Genomic DNA, 23242 nt, shown 5'->3' on the forward strand with positions numbered 1-23242 from the left:
TGAATAAAATCAATTATCTGCAGCAGTTCGGATAGGAACATATTTTTCACGACTACATTTTATCATAATTAAAAAATACAACATTACATATCAATTGATATGTGATGAGTATATTTGCATAGTAAATATACTCAATTACACTGTTTAATATATACACAGTAAGACGCCCTGAGGGCGAGAAGCCTTTGGCATGGGGGGGTCGGATCAAGATATGGAATGAATTCTGTACTGGCCATATATGGAGCGTGTCTTGAGTGTACAGGGTTTGATGAGGTCAGATCAACATATGGAATGTCAGAACAGGAAGGGTTGGTAGGGAAGGATCAACATATGGTACTGTATGTCAGAACAGGTCAGCTCCATATATGGAGATCTAAGGGTTTGAGGTTTGAGGTCAGATGTAGAGTTGCTGGCCGGCTCCATATATGCAGATCTAGGTGAAGTCTTCTCCATGTATGGTTATCCAGGGTGAGGTGAGGTTGTGATCTTCAGAGATGGCCAGATGACTAAAACTAAGACTAAATGTACTGAACAAATACAAAATAGACTAAAATGTGAGGAAGATATCCAGTATAAGTCATTTTACACTAGGTTACATGCTGAAAATAGCAGATCTACAAGCTCACAACGCATCACGCTGAGACGCGCTGCGACGCGTTGTGAGCTTGTAGATCGTCTATTTTCAGAAAGTGTAAAAATGACGCCATCAAGGCCCGCCAAAATACATTTTAGTTGACTAAATCAACTGTAGATTTAGCCGACTAAAATCTTATGATATTTAGTCGACTAAAACTAGACTAACACTAAAACATTCCAGATGACTGAAATGTGACTGAAACTAAATGAAAACTATTGAAGAGACTATGACTAAAACTAAAATCTAAATTTGCTGCCCAAAAACAACACTGGTCTGCTATGGAGGGGCGTCTGAAGCCTGTCCTGTCCTGCGTAAGCAGCAGTGCATCCAGGTCACATGGTGTTACTGTTCCTCCTAGATCTGACACAGAGACAATGAGGAACCATACGTCCAGCACCTGAACCCAACACAGAGTGGTTCAGTGGAAGTGGTCTGGAAGGTGTGAAGGTGTGTCAGTGTGTTAGAGGACACTTTGTAGAAGGACAGAGTGCCAGCAGAGCAGTCCACGTACACTGCTACTCTGTTGGAGCGACGGAGACCGAGGACAGAGTCAGAGCGACGGACAGAGAGTTTAGTCATCTTCCCATTGTGAAGGACAGAGTAACTGTTCTCATCATCATCACATTGCAGACTCCAGGACATCTTATTGTATCCTAACGAACAGTCATCACCGCCTCCTCTCCTCTTGATTTCTCTGGTTGTCCCTGATATACTAACCCATCCACTCCACTCTACCTCAGAGTAACAACGTCCAGTCAGAGTCTCTCTACACAGAACCTGATCCCAGTAGGTAAATCTGTCTGGGTGATCTGGATAGTGCTGATCATCTTCCACACATGTCACCTTCCTGTAGTTCTCAGACAGAGAGAGGTTTCCGTTTGCTGTGTTTGGATCCAGTGTGAGTTCACACACATCTGATGAGAGAACACACAACACAACACCACTTTACAATCACATACAACTTCATAATAATATACAGAATTATTGAACGTATTAACCTATGAGCACTGCTTCAAATCGTATTGACAAGCTCACAATGCATTGCGGTGCGTTGTGAGCTTGTAGATCTGCCATTTTCTGTATGATGTTCAGCTGCTGTATAATTACCTTGAATATAGTTAATCTGGTTAATAATAACAACAACAACAACAATAATAATAAGATCTACAAGTTCACAGCACATGGTGATGGATGTACACTAACTATGTATAGGAACATACAATAATACAACGGACATACAATAACGCACGCACGCACACACTCTCTCTCTCTCACACACACACACACACACACACACACACACACACACACACACACACACACACACACACACACACACACACACACACACACACACACACACACACACACACACACACACACAGATACATCTATAAAAACATTTAATAATAGTGAATTTGTAATAGTTTGTCTCTATATTTCTGGGGACTTTCTGCCTTTATTCAATAGTACAACTGACAGAGACAGGAAACAGGGGGTGAGTTGGGGAGTGACATGCAGTGAAGCCGTCACCAGGATTAGGAATTGAACCCCAGACCTGTCAGGAATCAGAGCCCATGTGGTACGTGTCTTTACCACTCGGCTATCAGTGCCCCGACAGGAAGCTATTGATGGACATAGTCAAAATAAAAGCCTCAGATAGTCTGTGTTTTAACTCATATCTTTGCTTCTGGGGGGTCCCTGGAACAACATATTTCCAGCTGGGGGTTGGGGGCCAAATACATATATTTCTGGGGGTCCTTGACATGAAGATGTTTGAGAACGACTGACAGAAACATGGGTTTTTCAGAAAACTGTCAGGATTTAGAAGGCATTTGTAGAATCATCCTCAGGTCTAAACGGGTTAATGTGGAACTCAGAAGGCTGTTTGTCTCGGGACGCTGTGGGTGCTGGTGGCATGTTTCCTCCTCTGCGTCATCAGTGCCCTTACCCGAAGGCGGGGTTGGCGAAAGGGCCTTTCTGTGTGGAGTTTGCATGTTTTCCCCGTGTCCCCTAGGGTAGGTACCCTCACAAAAAACATGCAGTAATCCTGGTCACTAAACTGCCTCCCCCTGGCCAGCCGGGGCGCCTGATGGAGGGGAAAGGAACTGGTTGGAATAACGTGTTCCTTCCACGTGCTACATCCAACCAGGGAAACTCCCCCTGTCAGGTGTAAAGGAGCAACTTGGACACTCAGGCATGAAGGAAGCATGAGTTCAAGTCCGTTGCTCTCCCCTTGTCCCCCATATATGGGGACTAGGTTGGTGGAGGGTGTGTAGAGCCCAGGATCACATAAGATGATTGACACACGGGTGAAAAATGGGTTACAAATAATTAACCCATAAAAAATATATTTAAAAGAAGGCTGTTTGTTTTAAATCAATAGATGTACCATAATTGCAATTATAGTAATTCACCCAGTATTTGATTGCTTATATTATGTTTAGATGGATCTCTTTAAGAGTATTGTACCTCCTAAGGTAAATAAACCAGTGGTTGTACTGATCAACTGTATTCATAAAAAGTCCAAAGACGGTGAAAGTAGCCGATATACAAGCTCTCAATGCGTCATGATGCAACACGTTGCGAGCTTGTAAATTGGCTTTGTGGCTATTCGTCGTAGGTCTTAGGGGTGGCTGTAGCGGAGGCTTTCACCTAGAGCTCCATAATATGAGGATGACGGCGACATCCAGCACTGACATCAGGCTAATGTAGAAACCTCATATATGGGGATACACGTTTGGCATCGTCATCATGACACGCACACAGTAAGAACCTTATATAAGTACAATCCGAAAGGTTTAGGGTAGCTAGCAGCATTTGCTACGCTCCTTGCAAGAGACTCCGTATAAGACAGGATATCTGGCCTAACAACTGGCTTTGGAAGTTTCAGCATCCCGGTAATGTTCTAATCGGACACCACTGCGGCAGGGCCTAGACCAGACAACCAGCACTAGTTTGAGTTAATTTTATATGGTCCTCTTAAGTGGTTGAGACTCTTAAATAAATGTCTCACTAATAGTTAACGTACCTTTAACTATTTAAGTCCACATCAACAGTTGTTTAATTAGAAAGAGGCTGTCTTTAACTAAATCACTTCTGTTTGGTGTGCTCTTACAGGCCAGAGAGTTTACATTCAGAGAGGAAGTGCTGAAAGCTTTGAGACGCACAGTAGGTACTTAGGCCCTCATTTATCAACGCGGCGTAAGCAAAAATATGGGTGCACGTCGGAAATGACCACAATTTTCGGCATTCATCATTTCCGCAAAACCTTGAACTTGAACATGAGCCAGGACAAAAATCTCGTCAGGTCGGGAGCTGTCGTATTTTCTGAAATGCTGACAGGCTGTCAGAGGCATCTAAACATATGTTTTCACTCCTAAAAATGTATAAAACTAATATTACATTACATATTACAAAGGCATGTCATGAAATTGGTAGAATATTTCCAAGTGTGCAAGCAATTAAAATCACGCAATTAAAAAGTTTGCTTAAGCCATTTAAACAGTGTTTTGCGCATACCCTATAGGCCTATATGAGGATTTGCGCTGCCTGTGCTGGAATCCCCCTGGCCCCCCCACCTGGAATAGTTTCATGATATGAATCGAGAGTCATTTGAGGGAGACTGCAGCTCTGCAGTCAAGTAGGGTAGGCTACTGTAGTCTAACCTACAGCAGGCCGATATCTTTCTGGAGTTACAGTATGTGCAATCTCCTCCTGTTTAAGGATAAACCTGACACGTCGCTTGAATGCCAAATGTGCCGTGCCAGCGCAAGTGGGGACACATCGGAGATAGGTAGGGTAACCCAGCCAGCCACCACTACCATGCAGTGCCAGTGCCACACGAGACTGGTTTAGGCTGCATATTCATATAATTGACAGTTGAAAGCCCAGCCACTGTACTAGCGAGGTAATCTAAATAGATTGTCATAAACGTGCATGGTCACGGTGTCATGGACGGACCACAGTGATAGAGACAGACAGACAGGGCATATAAGGAGATGCACCTATTTGCAAAACAGCAGCGTGTTTGTGCGCGCCAATTTGTTAATTAATTCATGGTTCACAGGTTCAGGTTTTCGTTCACTAATACATCTTGTTGTATATTTGCGTTATTTAATTCATGCAGGTGTTCGTTCTTTATTTATTTAAGATACAACACACCAGTTGGGCTTGCAAGTTGCATGTGCGTGCGTCTGTGTGTGTGTGTGTGTGTGTGTGTGTGTGTGTGTGTGTGTGTGTGTGTGTGTGTGTGTGTGTGTGTCTGTGTATGAGAGAGAGGGGGGGGGGGGGGGTGAGGTGGGCAGCAAGGCAAGCGGGGGAAACCTTTTTATTTATATATAAAACCTGAACCTGTGAACCATGAATTAAATAACAAATAGGCACACACACGCAGCGCTGCTGTTTTGCATAGGTGCTCCTCCTGTCCCGTCCTGTCCTGTCTGTCTGTCTCTATCACTGTGGTCCGTCCGTGACACCGTGACCAACTGACCATGCACGTTCGACAGTCTATTTAGATTGCCTCGCAGTCGCCAGCCGCTGCAGTGGCTGGGCTGTCAACTGTCAATATATGAATATGCAGCCAAAACCGTAGCCTCATGTGGCTGGCACTGGTGGTGGTGGTGGTGGTGGGCTGGCTGGGTAGCCTACCTATCTCCGATGAGGTTCCCACTTGCGCTGGGAGGCATACTATCATCCGATGCTCCGAGGTGCGCTGCGCGTCGGGAGAGGGTTGCGGTTAGGTTTAGGTGTCTGCCCCGGGGGAGGTTAGGGTTAGGGTGAGGGAGGAGGTAGGTTGTCGTTCGGACCAATGCTCCGTCGGATGAAAGTACTGCACTCACTTGCGCTGGCACGGTACATTTGGCATTCGAGCGACGCGTCTGGTTTATTAAACGAGGAGGAGATTGCACATACCGTAACTACAGAAAGACATCGGCCTGCTGTAGATTAGGCTACAGTAGGCTACCCACGTTGGGACTCTCCACAGCTGCAGCACTGCACTATACTCTCCAACTTCCCGTCATGGAAATATTTCAGCACAGACAGCCCAAATCCTCGCATGTATGCGCTCCTCGTGCAAAACACTGTTTAAATGGCTTAAGCATCTAACTTGCAACATTGTTTTTAATTGCGCGATTTTATCTCCTATTAATTTCATATGACACATGTGTTTAGATGCCTGTGACAGCCTCTCAGCTGGTCAAACAATGCTGCTCCGCTGTTCTACGACAGAAAAACAGGTGAGGACAAAGCGTACGACAGCTCCCGACCAGACGTGATTTTTGTCTTGGCACAAGTTCAATTTCAAGCTTCGGCGGAAATGGCGTGTACCCATATTTTGGCGTACGCAAGGTTGATAAATGAGGGCCATAGTGTATAATTCTAGAATCCTATGTGGACACCATAGGTAGGCAGAGTTCACTCAAAACTACATTGTGTTTAGTAATAAACCCCCTGAAATATAATGCATGTTTTGGTTAATATAAACACATTACAGTTATGTTAAGTGAAAGTGACATGCTGTATAATATGAGCTGTTCATACAGCATAGCAGGATGTTGTGCTTCTTTGATTTCATGAATACAACAGAATAAACACTTACACTTCCTCACACCTGGTCTCAGCCTGCACTCTCCACTGTGGTCACTGTGGGTGAAGGAGAGACAAAGATAAGATAATAGAAACAACAATGATAGATAATGCCATTTATTAAACATTAAATGCTACTATACAGCACCCTTTTGTTGTTTTAAGCATTATGTTATACATTAGCTGTTGAAAAATAGTAGACAAGCTCGTAGCGTGGCACCCGGTGCTACGCAACGAGCTTGTAGATCTGCTATTTGGAATATATATTGTTCCAGAACAAACGTTTTTAACTAAAATCTTTGCCTTTGGGGGTCCATGGAACAACATATTTTCAGATGGGGGTCGGTGGCCAAATACATATAATGTTTGGGGTCCTTGACATGAAATAGTTTGAGAACCACTGACATAGAAACAGGGTTTTTCTGAAAACTATGAAAACTAGAATCTAGTGTCAGGTCTAAATGGGTTAAACAACAACTAGGCACATTTACACTGACTGACATCAAGTCTGTCCATACCTGAGAGTCTGCAGTTGTCCAGCAGAGGGCAGCGTCTCTTGGTCTCCTGGGTGATTGTAGCTCAAGTCCAACACTTTCAGGTGGGAGTTGGATCTCAGAGCTGAGACCAGATAAGAACAACCTTCCTTTGAGACCATGCAGCCTGACAACCTACACACACGCATGCACGCATGCACACACACACACACACACACACACACACACACACACACACACACACACACACACACACACACACACACACACACACACACAACCAAGGACATGAGATGTCGGAGTTATCAAAGAAACATCGTATCGTAATGGCTAATAATCATTTTCAGACAGGTAAGTTAGAATCCAAACGTTAATGCTACACGCTGTTGTTTACATATTACATGGTTCTAGCCTTTGTTTACACGACAAGGCTACTGGACTAGCCTAGCTTTGCTCATGAGACATCTCATGTCCCGTTTACTTAGACTCCTCCTTGAATAATAAGTCCATGATAATAATCAATAATCAAGATAACTCTCTCTCTCTCTCGAAAGCAATTGAAATTGAATGGAGTTTATGTTTATGTTTTATTTATTTGATATGGACATAACAATCACATTGCTCATTGCACAATTGTACAACTTGTAGATGCATCGTTTACAGTGTGTTAGCACGAGTGCTAGTTTTCACCACTTGTCCATAGGAGACTTTTCTGAAAATACAAAGTTAAAAGAACACCCAATCTAAAAATAAGAAGTACATTCAATAAAAAGTACATTCAAGTGAAATTTACAGCAAGGTTACAGTACATTACATAACCTCCAGTACAAAAGTAAACATAATCATTCTCGTAACCAGTCAGGAGCTATACATGTGAGCACAGTTGATCTGATTTCAACCATAGTTTGAGACCTCTATAGAACACATTACCATCCGTCTCTAGTTTTAAGACCGTAGGCAAGGAGTTCCATAAGTTAGCTCCCTTTACTGAAAAGGCAGACTGTCCGAATGTGTTGTTACACCTGGGAACAACACAGTTACCACTTGTTGAGGCGCGAGTGGTTGCTCTACCAGAGCTCGGAAGTCTAACTATCAGTCCAGAGAACAAAGGTGAGACATGACTCTGTAAACACTTAAAAACCAATTTGATAGTAGAAAAAAATACAACATTTTCAAATGTAAAAAGGTTGTGTTTTTTTAGAACACCACAAATGTGCCATCTCATTGGTTTTTGATACATGATTTTTATAGCCTGTTTGTATATTGATGTTATTGGTTTTAAGACCGTTTGAGAGGATTGTGACCATGTTGTGATGCTGTATGATAGGTGTGAGAAAATCATAGCATGCATATACAGCTGTGCAGTTTTGGCTGATAGGTCCCTTCTAATATGACGTGAACTATGAACTTGCTGGGTGTTGAAAAGCCGTCGTTAGGCTACTTTTTGTTTTTGCAGGCCGCTGGGCGAGTGGGCGGGTGGTTGATTAATATATTTTTGGGGGGAAGGTTGGTGCGGGCTGGCTCCTGTGGCGGGACGGGACAGGAGAAAAATGCATAACCCCTGAATCTGGATAGGCTAGGGGATACATTAATTCACATCAGGTGAAAATTACAGTATGGTTATGTTTTTAAATGTTGAGACAGAGCTGTCAACTCTCATGCAATAAGTGTGAGAGAAAAAAAACATTGAATATTTAATTATATGTTGTACTAAATTGAATTAATACCCTTTGTTTAGCGGTTTTCTTTTTTTTCACTAAATCAATGGTTTTATGTGCATGACTCGCCAGGATTCTGGATAGCTTGATTATAGGCTTAAAATAATTGATAAATATTTTTCTGTAAATCTCTATGGGAAAAATGAATGTGGAACCACAACGCCCACTGCTATGCCCTATAGGCTGCTATAGTAGGCTATTATACCCCCCACATCATCAACAACATATAGATTTTAACATTAATTCATGTTCTCTATCGTATCAGAGACTATCTCTCCACCCAACATATTTCATATGTATGGGGAATGTCCCCACCTCACTTGTGACGTGGATACCTCTTTAAGACACACCAGTGCACTGGCACGCACGGGTATATAAGGCCCAGGTGGTGCGTGATTACACTGCTTTTTTGATCTCCACCGAGCAGTCCAAGACGTGGTCTCCTCAACGGAAGTGCAGAGCAAGTTATCAACAATAACTGCATTTTTTAGACTTTTTGAAAAGCAACTACTCACGAGTTCTGGCAGCCGGATTAATCCACTGCTGGAGGCAGGTTAGAGAGCTGGCGTGGATCGCTCCTCTCTGGATTGCTGTCACACAGCTCGTTTGTAGGTATAGCAAACAAAAACAGGGTAACACCAGCCAAAACACCGTTACAGGCGTATTGCTGACATAGTGTTAGTTTACGCGTCCTGTGGTGTAGCCTGTCTGTCGACCTGTGGGCAGGGACACAGACAGGACCATTGGCTCTGTAATCCTGTAAAGCAGCGGAATAATCGCACTATACGTTTGTATCACTGGCTTGGTGTCAGTTAACGCATCCGTGATGCATATTCCGTGGGCTGGAGTGGACCTGCGGTTGGCGCAGCGAAACATCAGCCCCGCTATAGGATCATTGGCTCTGTAATCCTGTAAAGCAGTGGAATAATCGCACTATACGTTTGTATCACTGGCTTGGTGTCAGTTAACGCATCCGTGATGCATATTCCGTGGGCTGGAGTGGACCTGCGTTTGGCGCAGCGAAACATCAGCCCCGCTATAGGCTTATAATTTAACACAGCACACTATACACTAGTGTATAGTATACAGGCGTATTGTCGCTGGGGCGGCTTCCGCGTCTTTGGTGCTGTGTTCTTTTGCTTCGCCTCGTGAGAGACAGAGCTCCCTGGGGTGTATTGCGGCTAAAGCCGTTCACACACCCTGGTGTAGACTGCGTGGTAGAACCCGTACGGACGGGGGAAGCCACGGAGCAAGCTTATCCTCCGAACCGTGGGTCCTGTCAGTCATAGACAGGACGAGCTAATTCCACAACAAACAAAGTTTGGTCTCCAGTGCACGGTGATATATCGTAGGGTAAATTGTTGCCTGGAAAGTCGAGGGAGACTCTCATAAATCCCTGTTCTAGTGGACCAAACAGTGGAAATTGGTATACGTATATACACTATATAATGCAAAACGTTTGGAGCAGAGTGTTTGTCTCCAACTCAAACACTCTGTGTCTCAGTGCAGCTAGGAAATTCAGGTGCAACCTCCTCCAGAGAGAGAGAGAGAGAGACTATAGAACTCAGCTGGCTGTTGTTTAGTTATTTTTCTATTTGGAAAGATCCCCATTAGCTGATGCCATGGCAGTCAGCTAGTCTTTGGGGTCCACATGAAACATGTTACCGAGAAAAAAAAACAAAAAAAAAACAACACATGAATATCAATATGTGACTGAGAGACAGCAGTGTAAATTGCACATAGGGTAAATTGTGCCCTCACTTCTCAAGCACATTACTATACTCCCCGTTTTTTGAGCATGTTTAAGCAATTAAATTTGTATATATTTAATATAACATATTAAAATAATAGTGTATATAGGTATTGAATTAAATGGAAACAGCAGGGGTTTCTCTGGGGCTGCGTGGGGCACATATGCCCACAGAGGATGGCCATGACCAGTGGGTGACCTGTGGGTTCCCTGGTCATGCTGATAGCAGCTCATGAAGATCCTGACTCCTGTATGTTTTTCTTCCTCTTGCCAGTTGAGGCTAGGAGGAATGAAGGAATCCGACGGCCATATAACACACTATACAGGGGTATTGCTGGCGGGGCGCCAGTTTACGCTCCTGTGGTGTAGCCTGTCTGTCGATCTGAGTGCAGTGACACAGACAGGACCAGTGGCCCGGTAATCCTTAAAGGCAGTGGAATACAACGCACTATATGGGTGTATTATTGGCATGGCGTCAATTCACGCATCCATGCTGCATATTCTGTGGGCTGGAGGGGACCTGCGAGTGCGCAGTGAATATAGTTGTGTATATTCGTACGTCTCTAAATGTTTTGATGAATTGAAGATGGTGGGCCCTATTGTAAACAAGTGTAATGCTTTATGGTATCGCCCACTCTCTGTTAACAGTATTTGTATTGAGTTGTACTCGAAATGTACTGTAATTCTGCAAGCTGTTAGTAAATCAGTAAATCAATCAATCAAAACAACAGCCCGGCCAGGCTATAGCATTAAAACGCACTATACAGGCGTATTGTCGCTGGGGCGACTTCCGCATCTGTAGTGCCGTGTTTTTGCCTCGCCTCGTGAGAGAGAGCTCACTTGAGTGTATTGCGGCTAAAGCCGTTCACGCACTCCGGTGTAGACTGCGTGGTAGAACCCGTGCGACGGGGGACGCCACGGAGCAAGCTCATCCTCCGAACCGTGGGTTCTGTCATAGACAGGATGAGCGTATGGCTGCCGTGGCAGTCAGCTTTCCGCGTTCAGGTGTAGTAGCGCACTATACAGTGTATAGGACGTGCTGAGTCTGCCAGGAGCAAGCCCTGAAATCACAGCCATTTGCACACTACTGTATATACGGCGTATTGCTGACCGTGTCAGCTCACGCGTCCGTGATGTAGTTTCGCCAATGTTGGCAACTCGAGTGTGCCGCGGCTGTCGGGCGGAATACTCTGTACGGTGTATCACGGCAAGGCCGTTCACGCACCTATAGGTGTAAACTTGCATGGTATAATCCGGTTACCGGTTCGAAACCACAAAGTAAGCTCCTTCTCATCCCGAGAATGCACTATGGCTATCTAGGCACAGCTAGTCAACACAGGGTTATTCTGTCACTGCTTCAGCACCGGCTTATATGTGGCACTTATGTGACCATTAGGGCCCGGACCTTATTGAGGAGCTGCAGCGACTGGCTTTCAGGCTCCCCAGGCAGTGGCAGCAGGCATGCTATTGATGCCCTTTGGTGAGGTGCCGTCTGTGGCAGCCCCAGGCCAAGCTGCGATAGGAGGACAAGCTCCCCCACGCTGCCTATTGAGCCACCGGCCATGTTTGGCCAAAAGGCCAGTGCTTTGCTACAGCATCCTAAGGAGGCTGTGGAGGTGCACAGGAGGTGCAGGAATGCTCCGGCAAGGCCATGAGTAGCCTGCCTCGGTCACCCCTCAGGCTGTGCAACCCCAGTCAGGTTTGGCAGTTCCAGGGACCTACGGGTCCGGTTACAGGCCAACCGGCAGGGTATGGCTAAAAATGTGCTCGGCGGGCTAAGCCCATACCTCAGTCCTGACAGTTAAGGCCCCAGACCCCACCCGCTGTCTCTCGGGACAGCGGTTGTCCTGGAAGACAATTCAGGTGGACCCCTGGGTGGGTTCCACTATGTCTTCGGGAGGGTGGGGTGCTGCTTACAGCACTCCCGGCAAGGAAGGGCTGAGGGTCTTACAGGCCATCCTCCAAGGCGACTGGCTTGCCATGCTCGACCGGGGATGCTTATTCTCAGATCCCGGGTCTGACGCACTGACCGGCTTGTCTTAGATGACAGAACCTTCGAGTCCCGTGTCCTCCCATTCGGCATATGTCTAGCCCCCCGATTGGACATAGTCCTTGGCGGGAGGGCCTTTGCATCCTAAATTGGATAACTGAATGGTGTGTGCTCGCTCAGAGGTGCAGTGCCACAACAACGTGGCCAGGCACCTGCAGCACTTTGGGCACCTAGGCCGGCACCTCAACAAGAGGCCTTGCAGGCGTCAACTCTCACAGTCCGCAGCGCTCCTCGGCATGTGTTAGAGGGCAAAGCAGGGACTCTGTCCCTTGCTCTAGTGAGTCGGGCCACCCTCAGGTTGTGCCTCCGCCCCTTAGGGCTGAGGGCAATCATGGTGCACTTTGTGCCTCCGGCTCTTCTGAACATGCAGCCAGTGCATTATCTGTCATTCACAGTCATGCACTACGTGGGCGTATCGTTGACAGCGTCAGTTTACACGTTCCACGTTGTTCCAGCGAATTCACACTGCTGTTCACACAGCAGAATGTGACGAGACTGTCAGGGGTGAGCAGAACCACCATAAGGTTGTATTACGGCATGGCCGTTTAAACACCTGGGTGTAATTCTGTGTGTTGGAGACCGGTTGAGCTCCCTCCTCATCCAGAGGTAATCGTGTGGCTAGGCCAGGGATCTGGCAACATGGCGGGCCGCTGTCCCACACAAGGGCGACACAATAGTCACCCAGTTGGTCCTCATACCGTTCATCCCTCACACAATAGGCCAGCAGTCCCTCCTCGGGGGGTGGTATTGTCTGCCTTACGGCATGAGCCAATTAAGCCCGTGGAGACTTGGGCTGCAATGGCTTCTCACAGGACAGCATTCTTGCTGTTAGCACTGCAGTGTCAGCCACAAGAATGTCTCTGTCAGTGAGGGGTGCTGCCGCTTCCTACATGGCAATGCTTAGGTGTTGTCGCCATCAATCCCTGCATTTTGCCTACGGCCTGATCAGAGTGTGAGCCAGTCAGTCTATTGATTTTCACCCTTCCCACCCTCCTATAAGCAGGGTGGTGGAGCAGGGTAAATGGGCCTAACTGTCTTAGGCAGATAGTCTCCAAGACTGGACTTCACTCATTGGCTTGTGAAACAATCCAGCAGGCATATAGGTGGGCAGGCAGGCCAGCCCCAACGGGAACATGTGCACATTCCACACAAGGCCTCGCTGCCGCATGGGTTTACGGCGAGATGCCCTCCAATCTGAGTTTTGTGGGACAGCCTCTTGATCGATGCTGTCAGCATTTATCAGGTTCTACCATTATGTGGTATCAGTGTGGCATCCAGCACCCTTCTCACTGGGTGTGTGCTTAGCTCCGCAGCATAAACGCGATGGGAACTATGCACAAAAACGAAGGCCATCCACTTTTTACTTGTAAAACCGTGATGTGACATAAGGATCATTCCGGTTCAGAGAACAGGGCTTCAACAGTCAGCTGACCGAGTGTTCGGCAGGCTGACTTGAGCGGGAGCGCAGGCCCTGCAGACTGCAGTAACCTCGTTACAAAGAAAGGAAGAGCATTTCCTGAAGGGTGCCCTGAGGCCCAGAGGAGCTCAGGTTAGGGACCCAATCAGGCCCATCTGGGGTTAGCTCCGGAGGCTCTACGACCTTTAGTCAGTGAGCGTGACATGCTCAAGACAGCAGTCTTGTCGGTGTCACATCTGCAAGGAGAAATGGGGGAGTTGCGAGCTCTGTCAATCCATAATGAGCTCTGCAGGCCTATGCCGGATGATGGTATAGTCTTGCCCCAAACCGGCCTTTCTCCCCAATGTTTTCAAAAGGGCACGTCTCAATCAGGTGATTGAGCTCTGTCCTACCATCGTCATACAGACAGTAGACATACAGAGACGGAGTCGGTCCTCACTCTGCCCTATTGGAGCATTAGATTCGTATGCCAGGGCCACACAAGGCCCACAGAGTAACGAACCAGCTCTTTGAGTGCTTCAAGTGAGAGTGCATGGATCACAGAGGTTATCCAGCACACAAACAGGTAGGAGTACCAGTGCCGCCTGGAGGGCAGGCACACTCCACCTGGGGACGCTGTGGAAAGGTGCGTCTCTGACAGACCTGCACAGCGGCGACATAGTCTACTCCGTCTAATGTACATTCACCCGGTTATACCGGCTGAACATGCAGCATTCGCTCCCTTCGGGGAGTTGGTCTCGCATGCTACTCAGCGGTGGGTGTCATTGTCACCTTCACCAGTCAAGCCAGCCTTGCGTCTAGTGGGCTGGCTTGGGCGGCCCTTCACCCCTGTGGTCTCTGGCCTTAGCGTCTTGCAGGGCCGGGCTCTGGGTGGCGCCTAGCGCCTGAGCATTTGGCGGCGGATGGCGTCTGGCTGTCCGGCCGTTCCAGGGGTTGTAAATACATTACATTGAACATACATGATGAATCATTCCAAATTCAGTATGTGCTGGGTCGAAGCCCACTGGTGTTGTCTTTGGGGTTCTGGGACTGCTTCGCTTCCTCACGAGGTGTCTTACAGAGTTCCCCATACATATGAAATATGTTGGGTGGAGAGATAGTCTCTGATACGATAGAGAACGTGTGGTTACGTGGTAACCTATGTTCTCTGAGTGAAGAGACTATCTCTCCACCTCGATGTCGCTCAGAAGCGGTGTCGATCAAGTAAACCAGTGTAATCACGCACCACCTGGGCCTTATATACCCGTGCGTGCCAGTGCACTGGTGTGTCTTAAAGAGGTATCCACGTCACAAGTGAGGTGGGGACATTCCCCATACATATGAAATATGTTGGGTGGAGAGATAGTCTCTTCACTCAGAGAACATAGGTTACCACGTAACCACACGTTCTTTGTTGTTCTACACATCCAAAAAGTTAGCTTCCGGGTTAATTCGACCTTGGGACTTTTTGAAACATGTTTGTGTCACTGCATTGCTTATTTCTAACCTAACATGTTATCATATACAAATAATAAGGGAAAATTAAGGAATGTGTGGCAAATCTGCAAAAGAATGCTTAGCCTACCACTAGCTTTCTTAATATTTGTGTTCATAAACACAATCACATACATGTGATTGTGTTGTATGTATGTAATGTATATATACATGTAATGTATATATACATTTGTTCCAATCCAACTCCATTTGGAAACGTTGTGACGGCTGTTGAAAATTGGGGTACCATTAACAACCAATATAAGGCAAACATTTCCAAATTTTATTATACTTTAAGTAGCATGTGACGTGTCAAACTAGGGGGTTTTCTTGATGCGGAATCCATTGCAAGCATTAGTTTTGCACAGAAAACATCACAAATGTGATGAGGTCAGCACATTTGGGCACATTTTGGGCAAGTGGCTATGGCTATGTTTTCGTGCAAAACTAATGTTTGGAATTGATTCAGCATCATGAAAACCCCCTAATTTGACATGTCACATGGTACTTAAAGCATAATGGAATGTTGGGAATTTTGCCTTATATTAGTTGGTAACCCAACTTTCAGCAGCTGTCACAAAGTTTCCCAAGGGAGTTGTGTTGGAACATAGGTATAGGTTATAGTAGACACCTTTATGAACACATTTGTGAAGAAAGCTAGTGGTAAGCATTTTCTTTTCAGATTTGCCACACATTTCACTACTTTTCTCTAACTAAAAGGAGTAGCTCTGTAATTCAAACCAGGTGTGGTTGGAGGAACATGCAGCTATGGGAATCACACAGGTGAATGAAATCAAGAATGATATATTCATAAGTTCTTGCTTATGTCAAGTTCAAGTAAGTATGTTTGCATTTGACAGGAAGTAATCAAAATATGCCTATATTAGGGAATTATGGATACATGTAATTTACATAAAAGGTTAAGGAATACTAACCTGAGTGTCTCCAGTGTACAGTTTGGACTCGCCAGTCCAACACAAAGCTTCTTTATTCCTAAATCCTGCAAATTGTTATTAGTCAAGTCCAATTCTAGAAGACTAGAGCTGGAGGTGAGAACCGACGATAAATCCTCACAGCATCTCTCGGAGAGGTTGCAGCCACTCAGCCTAAAGAAAAAACATTGTGCTAAAATTAGATTTTATTTTTTATTTTCTTTCGTATAAAATAATTTAAGAAAGATTATATATATATATATATATATATATATATATATATATATATATATATATATATATATATATTGTTGTTAGTTCTCTATGGGAAAAATGAATGTGGAAAGACAACGCCCACTGCTATGCCCTATAGGTTGCTATAGTAGGCTATGATATCCCCCAGATCATCAACAACATATAGATTTTAAGATTAATTCATGTTCTTTGATCTACACATCCAAAAAGTTAGCTTCCGGGTTAATTCGACCTTGGGACTTTTTTAAACATGTTTGTGTCACTGCATTGCTTATTTCTAACCTAACATGTTATCATATACAAATAATAAGGGAAAATTAAGGAATGTGTGGCAAATCTGCAAAAAAATGCTTAGCCTACCACTAGCTTTCTTAATATTTGTGTTATTAAAGGTGCATGTCTACAATCACATATACATTTGTTCCAATCCAACTCCACGCACGCACGCACACGCACACGCACACACACACACACACACACACACACACACACACACACACACACACACACACACACACACACACACACACACTTGAATGGTTTGTAGACGAGACTGGATCATAAAGACCAAGGGCAATTCTCAAGGATGAACTTCCCTCATCTCTCCTCAAGCTCAAATGTGACCGCTTCTGACCAAGGCTAAGTCATTGATTTTTTTTTGTCATATGAAAGCAGGGAATCATAGCTTCAAATTGACAGTTTGACCCACCAGTTTTAGAGATATGGCTTAAGTAATGTCTTGCAGAAAACAGCGAAAACAGGCTTGAAAGGTTCACTTCTGTGGTCTCTAACATTACACCTAGCTACATGTTTAAGCATTTATTTGATTTTTACTTCTTTTTTTTCGATTTCAGCTCTGACATTTATTTGAGACAAGCTCTAGTCTAGTATGTGAAGAGTTTGCCTGTGCTATTAACTCATTTTGGATACAAATAAATAAATGAATAACTGAATACATGAATGAATGAATGAATTAAGTTTTTCTCATCTTCTAACCCTAACCCTAACCCATTGACTGTCTCTGTATCAAAAATAGTCACAAATAACCATTCAGGTCCTCAGATTATGATTGTATACCTTAAACTTAGCAATGATTTGTGCTACAATATTACTAGTTTCATATTTATTATAGTAGGTTGTTGGGCTCTGTTGGGCCCTCAGGTGACAGAGTGGTACAGTAACTGTTCATATTTATTATAGTAGGTTATTGGGCTCTGTTGGACCCTCAGGTGACAGAGGGGTACAGTAACTGTTCATATTTATTATAGTAGGTTATTGGGCTCTGTTGGACCCTCAGGTGAAAGAGGGGTACAGTAACTGTTCACCATCACAGTCATGGGGTTTGAATCCATTGTGGTTCATACAGCTTACTCAGCATCTACACAAACACAGCTGTGTATGCTTGGGGGAGCAGCAAGGGCAGAATCCATTTGTTCCGGCTGCGGGCCGGCCGGTGCGCACTGTCGGCCAGTCGTTTTATAGGTCGGCCGGTCCGTGGGTAGGTCGGCCGGTCCGTGGATAGGTCGGCCGGTCCGTGGATAGGTCGGCCGGTCCGTGGATAGGTCGGCCGTCCGGTCTTTTTTGGGGGACCCCCAAATGGTAACTCTGTCATTTCTCTACCGTTTTGGACGGGGGTGGGCTCGTTGGAATCGTGTCGCCCCCCTGGGGGCGTCTTTGGGGGTCTCAAGGTCCGGGGACCCCATGGACCCCCATATGGTAACTCTGTCATTTCTCTACCGTTTTGGACGGGGGTGGGCTTGTTGGAATCGTGTCGCCCCCCTGGGGGCGTCTTTGGGGGTCTCAAGGTTCGGGGACCCCCAGGGACCCCCAAATTGTAACTGTCATTCCTCTACCGTTTTGGACGGGGGTGAAAAGTGTGTGTGAGAGAGAGCTATAGTAAGAGGAATATGCAGATCAATATAAATGACTGGCCGACCTACTCACGGACCGGCCGACCTATCGCACCGGCCGGCCCATCGGCCGGTACAAAAAAAAAAAAAAAAAAAAAAAGGATTCTGCCCTTCGCAAAATATAAATGAATCAGGGCAAACTCCGTGTGTGGTTAAGCCAGGATAATTGTCAGGCATACAAACCTGAGGGTCTCCAGTTTACAGTGTGGACTCCTCAGTCCAAGACAGAGATGTTTTATGCCCAAATCCTGCAGATCGTTGTTGCTCATGTCCAATTCTATTAGACTGCAGTTGGAGCTGAGAATTGATGCTAACTCCACACAGCATCGCTCTGAGAGGTTACAGCTACTCAGCCTGAAAAAGGAGCAGTGATAAAAATCTGTTTGTATTCTCTTTTTTTCTTTCCTTGTAAAATCAATATCACATTATTTATTAAAGAAGGATAAACAGCATTGAAACGTTATTATATTAGTATTATTTCCTATAGAACTGTGACATCATATTTTAAGTGTATTCAGTCAACCTACAGAGCTCTGTTGGAGGCTTTGACCACTGGCAGCAGCCTCAGAAGAGCCTCTTCTGAAGAACCGTATTTCTTCAGGTCAAACACGTCCAGCTCCTTTCCTGATGACAGCAACATGAAGGCCAGAGCTGACCACTGAGCAGGAGAGACAGTGGACAGACTCCCTGAGGTCAGGTACTGTTGGATCTCCTCCTCTAGAGAATGATCACCCAACTCATTCAGAAAGTGGAACAGATTGATTGTTCTCTCTGGAGAGAGATTCTCCCTGATTTTCTTCTTGATGTACTGGACAGTTTTCTGATTGGCCTGTGACCTATTTCCTGTATGTTCCAGCAGACTTTGTAAGAGAGTCTGATTGGTCTCCGACGAGAGGCCCAGCAGGAAACGGAGGAACAAGTCCAGGTGTCCATTTGGACTTTTTAAGGCCTGGTCTACAGCACTCTGGTAGAGGTCATTTAACTGTGGTTTCAACAGCTTTGACCACTTGGAGGTTGACAGTACATTGACGCCAGTGTTGGTGAATGTGTGAAAGACGTAAAGAGCAGCCAGAAACTCCTGGACGCTCAGATGGACAAAGCTGAACTCCTTGACCTTGTGCAACCCACGCACCTGTTTAAACGTCTGTGTGAACATGCCTGAACACACTGCTGCATCGTTGATATCAATGCCACACTCTTTCAGGTCTGCTTCATTGAAGATCAGCTTGCTTTTCTTCAGATGTTTATAAGCCAGTTTTCCCATTGCCAGAATGGCGTGCGTGTTCTTCTCTGGACTCCAGTCATACTTGGTCTCTTTCTGTTTGGACTGAACCAGCATGAAGTGGATGTACATCTCGGTCAGGGTCTTTGGCAGCACTGTCCCTTTTATTAAAATGTCCTTCAGAACTACAGCAATGATCCAACAGAAGACTGGGATGTGACACATGAAGTGGAGGATTCGTGATGTCTTGATGTGTGAGATGATTTTATTTGCCATTTTCTCATCACTGATTCTCTTCTTGAAGTACTCCTCCTTCTGGTCGTCAGTGAACCCTCTCAACTCTGTCACCCTGTCAACATACATAGCAGGGATCTGATCGGCGGCTGCAGGTCGTGTGGTTATCCAGATGCGAGCATTGGGAAGCAGGTTCCCCTTGATGAGATTTGTCAGCAGCATGGCCACTGACATTTTCTTTTCTACGTCAGTGCAGATCTCCCTTTTCTGGAATAGATCGCGTAGAGGAGTACAAAACTCATCCAGCCCATCGAAGATGAACATAACGTTAGACCCTTTTCCGCTGCAAATATCTGCCTTGTTGATTTCGCCAAAATAACCATGAAGAAGTTCCATCAAGCTGTATTCCTTCTCATTCTGCTTGACATTCAGCTCTCGGAAAGTGAATGGGAACATGAAGAGGATATCCTGGTTGGCTTTGTCTTCTGCCCAGTCCTGAGCATACTTCTGAGTTAAGGCTGTTTTACCAGAGCCAGCCACTCCCTTCATCAACACTGTTTTGATTGGAGCTTCCCCGGGTAAAGGTTTAGTGATTTCTAGAGACTTGATTGATGTTTCTGGCCTGGATGTTTTTCTGGACATAGTTTCAATCTGGCTGACCTCATGTTCCTTGTTGACCTCTCCACTAGCTAACACTGTGACATTGACCTCTGTGAAGTCTTGGTTCAGAGGTGTTTCTTCTGGGTTTTCTTCAGGTCGTTTCCACTCAATCAGATACTCTCCCCTCTTCTTCAGAAAAGACTTGAGTAGTTGGGGAGTAAGGATTTCGAAATAACCAAAGAACAGAGGACACCAGTAAGTGCATGCTATGATAAATGTGGTCCTCAAATGAGTGGACTTGGTAATTATACTGTATTAATGGCTGTGCTGCTGTAGATGCTGAATTATGAATCTTGCTGCTGAATCTTCCATTTTATGTCTTATTAATTATTATTTAAACTAGGCATAGAGCTGTCAATGTTTCTTGTTGAATTGATACAAAAAATGACATGGAATTGTATTTCTGTTCTGACACTTTGTTTATTATAGTGGCATAAAACCCTATATGTTATCAGGTTAAGAACATGGTAAAACAAGAACAAGAACATGGTAAAAACATGGCATGCTACAGAAGTATACAGTGATGTATTGTAAGCAACACAGCTGCAGCTAATTAAATAAATAGTGTGTGTGTGTGTGTGTGTGTGTGTGTGTGTGTGTGTGTGTGTGTGTGTGTGTGTGTGTGTGTGTGTGTGTGAGGGTGTGTGTGTGTGTGTGTGTGTGTGTATGCGTGTGTGTGTGTGTGTGTGTGTGTGTGTGTGTGTGTGTGTCTTGTTTTGACTAATTTGTGTAGAAAGAAGATCCGGTAGGTATGCCTACGCCGACCAAATCACTGCTGTTCGCATCTGATCTGATTGGACCAAAACTGTACACCACTTCCTTATTGGAAACGACGGGGATGTAAACAAATGGATTTGATCTCGTCCGCTTGTCACAAAAAACTTACACAATGGACGTGTTTGAGGGAGATACTTTATAAGACACTTTAGAAGAAGTGTGTAAAGTGTCTGTGTCTGGGATTGATATATGCGAGGGTGCATCTCAAACAGCGTGGAGAATTCTGTTTACAAACGAAACCTCGCCGTAGTACTGCTGCAGTCTATCTCCGACTAAAGTAGTAACTTTATAAATCTATCTTAAAAGATGAAAATAAGGGCACCGGACTGGTAATCCAGTCCAGTGTGCCGCGGGTTCGACTCCCGGACCCGACACGGCCTTTACTGCATGTCATCCCCCCATCTCTCTCCCGTTTCCTGTCAGCCTACTGTCTGTCCCTTCAAAAATCAATAAAAGGCGTAAGGCGCAAAAAAATATCTTAAAAAAAAGATGAAAATAAAACTGCATGAGTTTTCCTGATGTCATAAACTGTCAGAATCAGCTTTTTTTGCGTTGGTTTATGTGCTAAAAGAGTGACTTTGAGAGCTGTTTCCCCGTTACAATGGAAGTCAATGAGCGACTATTTTTATTTCTCAACTCAACGGAGCGAAATAACTCATGGAATGGAATAGTTTGCCCATAATAAGGTAAGAAAACAACCCAAACCTCTCAAAAAGTTGTCTTACCTTTTAAGACACGCAAAATACAGCCCTTAGTCTTCAAGTTTGTCAGTAACTTGTAAACATATGCATATTAGTCAGGGAATATTATCAGTATAATGTCAAATCTGGGAATACATTTCTTACTAATAATTTTCTTCACCAGGAGTGTTTTCCGTGCAAAACTAATGCGTTGAATGGATTCAGAATCATGAAAACCCCCTAGTTTAGCCATAGCCACTTGCCCACATATGCCCAAATGTGCTGACTTCATCACATTTGTGATGACGGCTATGGCCATTTTAGCCAAAGGAGTGTTTTGTGCTAAACTAATGCTTGGAATGGATTCAGAATGATGAAAAACCCCTAGTTTGACACGTCACATGCTACTTAAATGGAGTGCCACCATTTTTCCAGTTTTGCATGTGTATGAGGTGACAATACTTCATTAGACACCCAGGAGTCGTTTTTATGTGCAATGGTGTATTCACATTGTATTTAGGGTTTCTTCCTGGAGGCTGAACACATTATCAGCCCCTCCCCTTACCCCTCCCCCTTTAGCATACAACTACAGCTGTGGGTGCGGCTTCAGTTCAGGTGGATCACCACCCATCACCACATGCCCACATAAAAACAACATTTTAACAAATACACTTTTTTGAAAAAAATATACCTCCTTATATAACAATAAGACCTGATGATCATGTTTTAGGGTGGAAAAAAATCACGGCACTCCATCTTTAAAGCATGATGAAATTTAGAAAATGTTGCCTTATAATGGTTGTATGGTATACCAACTTTCAGCAGCTGTCAAAAATTCCCCTAGGGTGGTTGAATATAAACCAATGTGGGATATGTTAGTAGACACCTTTACAAACACATTGGTGAAGAAAGTTCTTGGTAAGAAATGTATTCCCAGATTGTATTAATATCCCCTGACTATAGTATATATACCATGTCTTCACCTACCTTTGGTTTGGTTCTCCTGTAGATCAGTCATTTTGACCTTCTTCAGGACAGCCTCCACGATCTGAGTTGCATGAGTAGTGTACAAGTGCACGATCAGATCCACTGTCTTCATCCTGTCAGCGTCTTCCAGGTCGCATGTTTGGAGCGGCTTGAGGCCTTCAGCATCAACAAGCTTCAGATGCCACTGGAACTGCTTAAAGTCTTCTTTTGACAGATCGTTGAGAGTTGTCAAGATACGTTCCTTAAGTCCATCCATGGTTTATTCCTGACACAAACAGAAACCTCTGGGTATGAAAATATTGATCACAAGCTGTAGTTAATGTTACAAAAAAGAAGAGAAAAATATATAAATATAATAAAAATACGTCTCTGGTAGGCTGACACAAGCGGCCGCCTACGAGCGGCTTGCGTGCGACGTGCGTGCGTGTGTGCAGCTGCAGGTCATGGTACAAACAGA

At 44.9% G+C, this 23242-nt stretch overlaps 1 protein-coding gene across 1 annotated transcript; it reads right to left on the minus strand.

Moving 5' to 3' along the window:
• Positions 1-991: 991 nt before the first annotated feature.
• On the minus strand, positions 992-23041 carry LOC310854346 (NACHT, LRR and PYD domains-containing protein 3-like; the record flags this gene model as incomplete). Its single annotated transcript, XM_083758944.1, has 7 exons — positions 992-1551; positions 6252-6283; positions 6745-6894; positions 16064-16234; positions 18409-18579; positions 18753-20470; positions 22823-23041. The coding sequence occupies 7 exons, from the start codon at positions 23039-23041 to the stop codon at positions 992-994; spliced, it is 3021 nt and encodes a 1006-aa protein (XP_083615070.1).
• Positions 23042-23242: the final 201 nt, after the last annotated feature.

The sequence above is a fragment of the Protomyctophum parallelum genome, assembly GCF_964188405.1.
Source record: "Protomyctophum parallelum genome assembly, chromosome: 23".
Classification (NCBI taxonomy): Eukaryota; Metazoa; Chordata; class Actinopteri; order Myctophiformes; family Myctophidae; genus Protomyctophum; species Protomyctophum parallelum.